Source organism: Melanostigma gelatinosum, assembly GCF_949748355.1.
Source record: "Melanostigma gelatinosum genome assembly, chromosome: 11".
NCBI classification, from domain to species: Eukaryota; Metazoa; Chordata; class Actinopteri; order Perciformes; family Zoarcidae; genus Melanostigma; species Melanostigma gelatinosum.
The window spans coordinates 1,146,267-1,158,638 of NC_136644.1; the positions used below are offsets into that span (position 1 = coordinate 1,146,267).

General features: G+C 45.3%; 2 protein-coding genes across 2 annotated transcripts; both read right to left on the reverse strand.

The window, feature by feature from the left end:
* Positions 1-3,804: 3,804 nt before the first annotated feature.
* hmx4 (H6 family homeobox 4) lies at positions 3,805-4,765 on the reverse strand (the record flags this gene model as incomplete). Its single annotated transcript, XM_079278571.1, has 2 exons — positions 3,805-4,376; positions 4,543-4,765. The coding sequence occupies 2 exons, from the start codon at positions 4,763-4,765 to the stop codon at positions 3,805-3,807; spliced, it is 795 nt and encodes a 264-aa protein (XP_079134697.1).
* Positions 4,766-6,516: 1,751 nt separating this feature from the next.
* hmx1 (H6 family homeobox 1) lies at positions 6,517-8,744 on the reverse strand (the record flags this gene model as incomplete). The annotated part of the gene is made up of 2 exons (XM_079279209.1): positions 6,517-7,112; positions 8,444-8,744. 2 exons carry the CDS (start codon positions 8,742-8,744, stop codon positions 6,517-6,519), a joined length of 897 nt encoding a protein of 298 aa, XP_079135335.1.
* Between the last annotated feature and the right edge of the window lie 3,628 nt (positions 8,745-12,372).

Below are 12,372 nucleotides of genomic sequence, written 5' to 3' on the forward strand. Positions count from 1 at the left end.
GGTACAAATGGCGGAAAAGGAGAGGAAAAGTAGGGGACAAGAGGTAATGAAGGACAGGGCAAGTGAGGTCCAGCAGGTGAGGGAGAGTACTGGAGGACAGGTGGAGGCAGGTAGGGAGGTGGCCATGGAAGCAGACGAGGAGCCGCTCAAGGCCCCTCAGCTGAAGAGGAAACAGCGAGGAGGCAGAGGAAGCTCACAGGCCAAGAAAGTGGCAACTACAGACAGTGGAGGAGCAGCCGAGTGTGAGTCCAAGCCGGAAGAGGACCCTGAGTCCGGTTGGGAGGACTCTGAGTCCAGTCAGGAGGAGAACTCTGCTGCAAACAGTGAGCCCTCTACACACGGTGCTGGCAGCTCTCGGGGCTCTGGAGGCTACAGCGTGGAGGAGATCAAGGAGTTTCTGAGGAGGAGTAAGAACGTGAGAAAAGTCAGAGTGGAGGACTACCTCTCTGACAAGGAGCAGCTCTCCAGCTCTGCCAGGTCTCACATGAGGTGCAAGGACAGAGGAGGGCTCACGAAGCAGGAAGGATACAGACTCAAGAAAATAGTTCACAAAGTGAACAGAGAACTGGACAAAAGTGGGCGCTGAGTGAGAGTCAGATCTCAGCCTGCAGACAATTACAGACACGTTCATGTTTGATGGACCGTATTTGTTGAACAGTTTTGACTGATAATGTATCGTGTTCAGGAAAAGGCTGAACTGATTGTAGCAGTTTAGCGATGTTTTGTTTGTTCCTATGACTTGAGGAAGGAAAAAAAAACGCAAAAAAAAAAAAAAAAACGTAAAATAAAGGTTTGTTAAAAAATCAAAAAAAATCAATCTCTCTCTCTCTCTCTCTCTCTCTCTCTCTGTTACACTCTCCCCTCCTCAGTCCTCCTCATTCAGTCATAATCGCACACAGTCAGGCTTCAGTGCACAGACTACTGTGATGAGCTATGACAAGGTAAGAGGCGGGAGGCAAGTACAGTAAGAATGGGAGAGGAGGCTGGTAACGAATGAAAAGAGCACAGTGGTTGAAAAACAATTAGCACTTCTTATAAAAAGCATTCAGGTGAATTAGTGCATTTATGTCTGATGTACTCGGTAAGGTCATTCATAATGAATACAACTTTATATTACTTTTTTTTACCTTGGTCTCTGCAGTCTGAAGTTCCTGCCCGAGTGCCTTTAAGATAGTATGATCTGCAATTTATGTCTCCATTAAATACAACTTAAATGTTAATAACATACCATTTGGCCACACCTTGCATCTTGACAGTCTGCCATCATGTCTGAGCGGATAGCCGCCAGGGATTGTGGGTACTGAGCAGTGGTGTGACTCTCTCTAGCAGCTCTGAAACTCGAGACTGCCTGCTGGACATAACAGGCCTCTCGTCTTCCATGAATTGATACACACACTGTGTCTGAATCACACGTAATAATGCATGAAAATGATTTCTTTATTATTTGGTGCAGAGGGTCGACAATGAACAAACAGCGTCCTGGTTTTTAATGTTTAATAACTATTTAATAACTGTTCATAGATGTGCACCTGCTGTTTAATGCTTGTACGGTTCTGGTCCGTATAGGATTTAATGCTACATTGATGCGTGTGAAGGGTACGTGTTGTGTCAAAGTGCACAGAGGGCAGCACCCATCAGGTTTTAATCCTGTGACAATTAATGTCATCATTTCATTTTAGATTATATTTTGTTTGGATGCAGTTTAATTCTGCACTAACAAATCCTGCAAGTCCAAGTTTGTGGCACAATGAGGGTGAAACCGTTCACTGCAGTGATCAATAAAATATCAAATTGTTTTTGTTTCCAAAAATGACAACTTTACACTCTGAAGCCTTGATCAGACTGGTCAGCATAATGAGTCTCTTTATGTAACAATAAATAGAGTATTTTTAACAAAATGTTTTAGCTTTTTAAAGAGGAACCAGTTTAGACTGGTGTCATGTTGCCTATTTACCATAATGTGGAGTTTACATGATCGATCTGCAGGTTAGTTACAGAAATACATTTAGGTAAGCTTTTTATAATTATTGATATTTTTATCTTCGGAAACATAAATGCAATGGATCCTCCTGATATTGTCATTGCTGGTGACTGACTTTTTGTCTTTTATTCCTGGACTGCTCTCGGTGACCACGGTGACACATTCAACACGTTCAGTGATGTGATTTAAAGCGAGTCCGTGAGGAACCAGCCTTTGCTGGTCGGCTTGTGAGGCTGCTGGTCGGTGCTTTGGTACAGCGGAGGATCTACACACTGACTCACATAGAGAGTGAGGAAGCGATAGCGTCGCCTCCCGTCTGCAGCTCCACTTCCTGCATGGATTAGTTTTCCCAAAATGTTTTTGCTTTCTTAAAAGTAACAAAATGAGTTGCTTGTGTTGCTCACCATGTCGTGTAGTTTGTATATGCCGGGTATATGTGGAAGCTTTTACACAGAAAGGTATACAGGGATGAGTCTCACCTCCTGTCTGTACCACTTCCTGCATGCAGGAAATGTGTTTATTGACCCACATGTCATACTGTACTGTTGTCCAAATGTTTTTAGTTTCTCAAGAAAGAACTAAATCAGTGGCATATCATATTGCCAATCTGGTGTTCCAAATGTGTAGTTTACATCTTAATATGCCGCTTATATGATAAATATTTTGATTTAGATATTGACATCCGCAGTTTGTACATTTTATCCAAACTTACTGATATTATTCCAGTTGAAATGGTCTTGTTGTTTACTGATACTATGCTATCAAGCTGTTAGTGATAGATTTGATAAGCAATTCTGACTTTATGCATGTTTTATACAGTTTTGGCCCTGTATTGTATGCAAATTGTATGCAATTTAAAACGCATACATGCTGCGGTTAACACATGTTGAGGCTTAGGAGTGTCTATAGAGCACTTTGGGTCTGTTGGATTAGCAACCATCGTCTCCTTTAAGATGGATTTCAATAAGGGGCCTTTTCTGACACGAAATGTTTATGTTCTTGATTCGATTTTAATATTTTGCCAATTTTTCTTTGATAGCTGCTCAATCCATAAGTCTTCTTATATTCATTTGTCTATAAAATCCGTTTTGACATGTTTGAATGACTTAACATACATTGTGTCCTCATCATCTGCAGTTTCATAAATAATACAATGACAAAAAGTTCAGAACAAAATAGTGAATAATTCTGTAAAAATATTTCTTGAATGAAGATGTTTTAATTACAGTTTCAATAACTGGTGTAATGAGCCTAAAGGCAAACGTTGAATAAAGTAAGAATAGTAGGATGCTCAGAAAAAATTGGCATGCGTGAAACATAATAAAATGTTAATTACATTCATTTAAATACATAGATAATTTCAGTAATTCAAAATTAATTATAATACAGGAAATGCATGCAAATAGCTTGGCTATAGTAATTTCTTTGGTGGCTTATAGGCTGCTGGAAATGCTGTTGTCAATGGTAATAATAATAATAACGATGATAATAATAATATGAATGATGCTATGTCATGTAAACAATAAATGTAGGGGTTGGTAATGTTTAGGCCTCCCTCAGGCTATCATTAGCTTAGCCTGTTATTTCCTCAGAACGGCTCTGTGGCCGATCCGGAACCAGTAGCTTTGACTGGAAAAATAAATCAAACCGAGTCAGCTTATTTAGAAGTGATATGTAACTACTCCTCCGTGGGTGTAGCGTCTTGCAGTCTTCACAGACAGTAAGGCCGCGGGTCCGACCCAACGTCGAAACACCTTAAATGCTTGAAACTTGGCAACAGACCACCACAAAGTGTCTCTTTCACGTGAGGGAATGAATCCTCATCATACGTCCCCGTCGTACAGACTGAAGTACTTGCTGGCGTTTGTGAAGCAGAGGTAAGGCGTGCTACTCCCCGGGTACACCACGGGCAGAGGCATGGGCAGCAGGCATCTGCCCAGCAGGTTGCTCTCTTTGTACAAGGCCGGGAGCTGCCCCACCACCATGGGCTTTCCAGTCTCGGGGAAATCGGTAACAGTTCCGTCGATTTCGGTGGAGATCTGCCGTTTCAATTTATTCCTGCGGTTCTGGAACCATATTTTCACCTGGGTCTCCGTGAGCTGGAGGGAGCTGGCGAGGCAGGCGCGCTCCGCGCTGCTCAGGTAGCGTTTCATGTCGAAGGTAGACTCCAACTGGAAAATCTGTCTCTTGGAGAAAATTGTGCGCGTTTTCTTTTTCGTTGTCATTTTGCTTTTCTTGGCAGGACTGCCCCCTTTGTGGGTGTCCGTGGCCGTGGTGGTGGAGCTGCTGTCGTCGCAGCTGCTGTCCCCGCTCTCGAAGCGAACCTCCGGCGCCTTCTTCGGGTCTCCGCGGCTGATGACTGACTCCGTCGCTCCGTTGCAGTCCGTGATCAACTCTGCGAACAAATGACACTCCGTTTAACCCGCTGTGGTGAAGTCTCAACGGTGCCGCTACATCAACCTGAAACATCTGATGAGCGCGCGCGTTATGGTGAACACGGATGACAGAAAGTCTCTGCACGCGGCCCACAAACTGCTACCAATTCACCAAACCCCTCTTACCTTTCTCGTCCAGCCTGCAGCCCGGGTCCTGTCGCTGCTGGACTGCATGCTCGTCGTGGTGACTCTGGAAACCGTCTTTACGCATCGCCGTGGCCGAGTCATCCCGCAGTCCGGCGGGGTGACGACCGTCCCGGTTCCTCCCGCTCGTCTTGAGATTGAGGATGTTGTCAATCGTGAATTTGAGAGAGGCGGCGGGTCGGCATGCTGCGTCCACTTTGTTCATATTCTCCAAAAGGCTGAAGTCCTTTTTTTGTTTACTTCCGCGACTCTGCTCGCCTTCAAGTCTAAACCGGGACGTTACTATGACCGCTATCGTCTCGATGCTCCACGCACCATAGCAGCAGCCACTGAGCAGACACCGCTGGGCTGTTGATGCTCTGCATGTACCGTCACCGCACGCACCGGATGGAGCGCGGTGTACTCGTTGATTGGTCCAGAGGAGCGTGCAGCAGACCGGCGGACCTATGACATGAAGGGGATGGGATGAGAGGGGAGGGCACGAGAGTGTTGTTGTGCCCTCCCTCTCCTCTCCTCGCCCCCTTCACCCTCGTACATCTGCTGCAAGGAGACCCGGGGCCCGGAGCTCTGCAGGGGTCCCTCCGGAAAATGAGGCGTTTAATGTCGCTGTTATTTCACACCGTGCTGTATGTGCGCTGCGAGACACGGTTGATGCTTTTGATTTAGCCTGCATTCCTTCTCGAGTTCGGCTTAACTGGAGTCAGATGTTGGTGTTGAAAACAAGTTTGTCAACTTGAAACCTGAACGTAAATCAGATGATCATGTGTGTCTATCTGTGGCATTTTATAACAGTATTTCTCAAAAGCATATTCTTCTTTTTATGATTGTAGTATTTTTTTTCTCTGTGTTGAAATTGCTGCATTTGAGCTAAAAGCTGTAAACACATGTGAGGTTATATAGACTAGTACAATTCTAGCACACAAGAGTTTCCTTTTCACGTTTGAATCACAAACTATAACCGTATTGCATTTAAAAACGGATCTTTTCTTCATAAGGAATCATTTATTGTATGCATAGTGTCTGCAGGTCAAATGCTATTTGCTCATTTAAAACGCTGTGAATCACTCGACACGTGTTTCTGTTTCAATGTTCGCTTCATATTTATGTTGAGTAGCCGTTGTCCATCCGGATTTTTAATGTGTCTTTAACGGATTGGAATCACGACATTTTGCATAAATGAAGGTCCGCGTGCAGAGTGGAATGTGGCGTTTCCACTTATGATGCATGTTCGTATATTTAATCAACACAAGAGCACAAGTTGCTGCTTGGCATTAGTTGTTTAAAAAGTCTGCGCAAACCGGTAAAACAGAGTGAAATGAGACTCTCAGTGCATCTTTGTGTCCTGATTATTTAAAAAATATTTTTTACACATCACTGACGGGCAAACTATATTTTATTTTTGCTTATGGATTATTGAATGAACTATGTGCTCAGCTGATATGGAGGCGCGTGGATAGCAGTAACGGAGGCCCATTGTAGCAGAAACATCAAGCCTAAATGTTAACAGTCACGTGCTACGTTGTTCTCTCGCTGTCACCGCGCATGTGCGCAAACACTGTTCTGTGTGACGCTTCATGATTGACAGACACATTTGAGCTCATGAGTATTTATAAAGAACAGAAAAGCAGACAATTGAGTGATTGTTGTTGTTTTTTTATTCTGTGGAAAAAGTGACAAAGTTGGAAAATTGTGTGGCTTTAAATATAAAACTTTGCAAAAATATGTGTGTATTCAAACACACAGAGTACGAACAGCTTGGGCTTCTCTTGCTCTGTGACAGAAACACGCTCCGTGGAGGCTTATGCGATGAAGATGATCCATGACTGCGTCTTAATCATATCTCTGCGGCTCTTTGGATGCAGTCAACGGTTTTCTGCGGCATTGTGGGTTTTTGCACGACTCAGTATGAATTTATCTTATAAACACACAGCTTGGCATATTAGTCTTCGACAGTCTTTACACCAAGCCGCTCATCTGTGATCGCAACATGCTCATGGAGTGAGCGAACGAGGACAGGGGGTAGCTGGAGAAGCCCGCGAATGCTGGAGAAAGAGGATGTCCGTTCAGGGTGAAGCCCAGTGCTGCAGATGGTCCGGGTCCCTCGTGATACAGAATGGGGACCCTGACAATCCGCTGGGTCGAGTGGGGGATGTGTGCAGCCTCAAGGTCCGCAGCTATCTGTCTCTTCCATTTATTCCTCCGGTTCTGGAACCAGATTTTGACCTGAGTCTCTGTCAGGTGGAGAGACACTGCCAGTCCCGCTCTCTCCGAGCTGCTCAGGTACCGTTTCATGTCGAAGGTGGACTCCAACTGAAATACCTGACTGCGGCTGAACACGGTCCGGGTCTTCTTCTTCCGGGTGGAGCTTGGGTCCGAGGATGCGTCCAGCTCCGACCGCGCATCAAACCCGTTATGCGTGTCCTCGTTGTCGTCTGTCTTCCTGTCAGCTTCGTCGCTGCTCTCCGTTATCGGCTCAGATCCGGCGGGGGAGCACCTGTCACTGGTCGATATGGAGCAGCAGTGGTCGTCTGAACTTGTGTTGTCTCTTGGACCTGAAAGGAGAACAAAAGCTGCAACATGAGTGACATTCAAAGCAGCTTTCTGATGTGTTGTTGGCCTTAAAACAAACGCTTCAATGCGTTTCAACGTGGCGGAATAATTCAGTCCATCGGAATAAAGAAATACAAACTGCTGCGTCAGAAGAAAAGGACGGACAAGTTGGAAGAGATCAAACGTTTCCTATCTGACGTTTTAAACCGAAGACATTTTTGGACATTTTAATTCACTTACATTTGAATTCCATTTGTATTTTGCAACCCATCCGTTACCGGACAGGTGCGCATGGGGAAAACAGGCGTTTTGATGTGATTGCGTTTAACATGATCCATGTGAGGATGCTGTGTCAGGATACAGATGGGATAAATAGCGTAACAGTCTAGGAAACCCGACTTATTTGCAATTCATAACTTAATAATGACATCTAACAAGTACTGATTTGTGGGCTATTGCATTGGCCAGGGGCTTCCACCTCCTGTGAACCATGCTGTTTACTGGAATGTTCAAATCAAAGTATCTATCAGACCGTAAATGCATCAAGAGGAGGGGCACTGATGATGTTAGGGCGACTGTGAGTGGGACAAATGACACTGAACATGCGTAAAAGCGTCGCGTTGACGCGCACTACTGCGCCATCTGTTTGATGATTTACTGGCATTTGTGCGCAATCTTGAGACCGAGACACGGATCTCGTGACAGCCATGAAATAACCTCAGGTTTTGTACAGCAGAGGACGAATTACGCTTCTGGTGATCACGCGTGGAAAACATTGGGGCTTAGTGGGTTTTACAGATCGATGCCCGCGTTCCGTACCCTTTAAACGGGTGTGGTGAGCTCGGTGAACGGTTAGCAGAGTCACGGACAACACTCTCCACACGAGACCCGCTCTGACTTTGTTGCTTTTATTTAACGAAGCGAATCAAAGCTGGCTTTCTATATTAACTCGTGGTTCTAATTAAACAGCCTTTGATGAATGTGCACAAATAAATAAACGGCCTGACTTTGTGAATAACACCAAATTATTTACGTAAATAAAAATAGAAAGTATGCGATAAGTACTGTTCCTTGAACTTTAAAAACTCTGTTGTCATGTGTTGATTCCGATACTCCATAAATTTCACATTGTTCATTCTTATTTTTGAAGCAAAAATAAAGTACAAATGATGGTCAGCGTCTGTTCATACACCCTGCTGACAGCAGCTGCAACAAACGGTCTCGTATGACGCACGCGGGCTCAGATGCTGCACAGCTTCATGCGTAGCGTTGCAGTTTTTTCAGGAAAATGATCATCTATTTTCAGGACGCATAACAGCGACACTCTACTCACTATGTGGCGTTTCCAACGCTCTGAAGTTGAAGGCAGCTCCCCCGCGGTACCACTTCAACGGCGAGTCTCTGCACGGGGACCGAGCGGTGGAGCTGGAGCCGTCCGGCGCTAGAGCGCTCACGTCGGCTTGATGTACTTTCAGGACTCGGCCGGCGGACCCCGTCTCCACACCAGCTCCCCCACGACTCCTGTCCGACATCGATTCATGTCCATTCCGTCCCTTGCCGAGTAGGTTCTCGATGAAAAACGACGACGCCCTCGATGAAGTGAACGTCTGGTTGTCCGACAGCTTCTCCTGCATGCTTTTTGTTTGTTTTGTCCCCCCCCCCCCCCCCAATTTCACGGTGCTTTTACGCAAAACCGAGCGGATCGTGTTGTTTGTGCGTTAAGGCAACCACAAATCCCAGCAGTCATTTCAAGCGTCGCTGCTTTTGCGCCGTGATCGGATGTGGAGTCATGGCACAGACGGGACGGGGATCTCCTCGGTGCCAGCGGGAGGCGAGGGAGACAGGGACACCGATGCATAGACAGTGAAACGTCAAGTCAAACACCGAACGAACCGACGGCACCCAGCGATTGGACGAGCACAACGGAAATGGGGTTTTCCAAGGAAACGAGAATTATGTCTCTGCGTCAGTCGTCGCTGATGCTCCCCCCCCCCCCCCCCCTATATGTATGTGTGTGTGTGTGTGTGTGTGTGTGTGTGTGTGTGTGTGTGTGTGTGCGCGCGCGTGTGTGTGTTCACGTGCAGGTCCGTCCCCTCGAGGCCATAGCCAGTAGAAAAGTTCTGTTCGTGGTACAGTCGTCTTTGTTTGGGTCAATTCGAGTGCAAATCAAAATAAAGATCCACAGCAGCCGTCCAGCTCCAGCCTGGTGCACTCTGACGTAGGAAGGCTTGCAGTCAGCTATTAACTGACAGCGGACGACAGTGTGGAGCCTGTCAATTGTGTGTGTGTGTGTGTGTGTGTGTGTGTGTGTGTGTGTGTGTGTGTGTGTGTGTGTGTGTGTGTGTGTGTGTGTGCGTGTGCGTGTGTGTGTGTGTGTGTGTGTGTGAGTGTGTGTGTGTGTGTTCCCGGTTGGTTCAGAATTAGATTAGCATCCAAGAGCTTATTAAAGATGCGGCTGCTGTCAACGGTTATCACAACTTTGCGTCATGCCTCGATTATTCTTACTTCTGTTTGTCTGAGCTTTGATGAAGTCAAACAGCAGAATTATACAACATTGCACTGGCCTGCATGCAGCAGTGCATGTGTGCACCAGTATAATTATTGAAGTATTTTTGTTTTAAGTTTCATGTTGGAGCATACACTGAAAATAATCAGGAGATTAAATTAATATCGGTGCAAAAACCCGCAGCGGACCAGACGTTTGATCGAATGCGTCTTTGCCTTATTTTTCTTTTCCTTTTTTTAATAATCATGATCTTTCCATTTGACTTCGAGCAACATTTGGTTCCTCGGAACATTTTCCACAATGCAGCGAATAAGTACAGGCTCAATAACGTCCTCTCCAAACTGCTGCAGCTTCTTCACGGTAAAAGCTGTGCAAACAAACAAGGTTTTCTGATGAAGAGTCACGTGTTCTCGTCGGACAGATGAGGATAAGTTCATGATATCAGATCATCGGAAACATTTAAATGAGTGCTGACGGGCGTCTTTACCCTTTTAGCTGAAATGGCAAGACATTTGAGCTTTTTATTTCCCTTAATGCAGTCAGCGGCGATGACCTTTAACTCCAGCCTCCCCCCCTCTCCCCCCCCCCCCCTCTCCCCCTCCCCCCCTCTCCTTAAGGCCAGACTTACCCTTTTGACCGAGGATCAGCGGTAATGTTGCTCTTCAACCCAACACTCACCGCAGACACACGCACATGCGCCGTGTGTTGAGCAGTCCTGCACCTGCCCGGTAGCCTGATGTCTGTTTGTGTCTCGTGTTTCCGGCGCTTTCCTCCCGCGAGCATCAACAGACTGGAACGTTGCGGGAAAGCGCTGTGATATTTAACGACTCGACATTTGATCAATTGTCTGCTGTGGGATTTATGCAAAGACATTTTATTTTGTATTAAATATTTATTTCAACTGCCATTCAATACAGAAAAATATCAACAACTTAATTTATAATAAACTACAGGAAAAAAACACACAATTTAGTATTTCTATACAAAGATAAAAAATAAACAAAGACAATGGACTGTGCTGAGTTTAATGTGATGAGGCCAAATGACAATCAATAATTCACAACTAATGTCAAAATCAAATTAGTCTCCCAGAATTGCAGCAAAGAAGACAAACAATATTTTATTGTATAGATTTAAACGACAACCTTTTCCTGATTTCTGGCTATCAGGTCGTGTAATGAGAGGTTGGCAGAATTATTTTATCAAGCTCGGATTCATTTTATGAAAGCAAATGGTCCGAAAGCCTTTCATGCTTGTTGAGGTGTTTTATGTTGCCGCTGATTGGTTTTCAGATTTATTGTAAATCTGTTGTGTTCTGATACTGTAGCTTTTGATGTTTCTTTCTGAAGCAAACAGCATTCTTATGCATTTCTCAGTTACCATGTTGTAGCTGGTGGAGGCAGAGCTGCTGTTAAAGTTCAGTATTTTAATCCAGTGGTTCCCAACGTAGGGCGGCGGGCCCCGCCAAAGCGACACAAACTGGAGGGGTCGTCAGATGATTTATGGAAGAGGAATGAAGAAAGAACTAAGATCTGCTGAACACATTTTTATTCGGTTTTGCACTTTTCTCTGCTGTTTTTGTGAAATAGTGGATTATTTTTCCGTTCGGTGCCTCAAACTGCTGTTTAAATGAAACCATCTGAGTAGTTTAGAGGGGAAGCGTCTCCAGCAACAAGGCTTCATCTCTGACAACACAATGTCTTCTGCGCAGCATGAAATGTGAATACTCAAATACAAGTAACTTGAGTATTAAATAGAGCACGACATGTACATGTACCACCTCTTTTATGAAGATACGTTTACGTGTGGAAACTCCACATTAGATCAGGTTTCTCTGTGTACACGAGGCCGTCTGAATGATGTGGCACCCCGGCCAGTGCCCCCTGCTCTGGGGGCCGACAGCCCAGAGGCCCCTCGCTCACTTTCCTCTTTCCTCCCCTGATCCTTATCCAGCCTGCGTGCCCTTTGCTCGATATGACCTGCTGGCCTGCTCCATAGCCACGGCCCCCTCTATGCCACCACAGCTCTGAAGTACAGTTCCACCGGATCACATCGTCAATGCTCCGGCAGACAGCTGCGTCACGTTGAGCATGTTTCTCCAGTTGGCGGCTGTGAGTGTTTTCCAGCCCTCGGTGCAGCACGTATTACAGTTTGTGTTATTTTCCTCCAGGAGAAAATGCAAGTCCTCTGTGAGGTGGCCGTGCGGCTAAATTGCATGGTTTCTTGAAAACCAAATTGACTGTACATAACGATTATTATATGCTTTGAAATTCTTGCACAAAAACAACATAAAACATTTTCCAGTGCGCTTGTCGGCAGCCAGTCGATTCCACGTTGTTCCGTTCAGATACAGACGAGCTTTAGTTTGAAAAGAATGAGATCTAAAAGAAGTGAAGATTCTTCGATTCATTTTGTCTGTCTTCTGTTGACAGGATATTTATCGTACTTTTTGCTTCAAATATGTAACGCAGACATTTGATCATTATTAACCAGTCATACTTCCCCTACGGTCTCCTGTTTTTAGGTCTAATCCCTTTTGATAACAGCCATTACTCCCTGAAGTGTGACGTGAAGGGCTCTGCAGTCTCCTCTCTCTTACAGTCAATGGAAGTGGAGACAGTTTGAGGAGTTCATTACACTGAGGCAGAGGCAGGAAGGCCTGTGTCTCCTCAGTGAAGTATAGTGACCTCAGCTGACATTTGAGCGATTCACACACTCTTGTCTCTGAACAAGCAGTAAAACACAGACTCATGTTG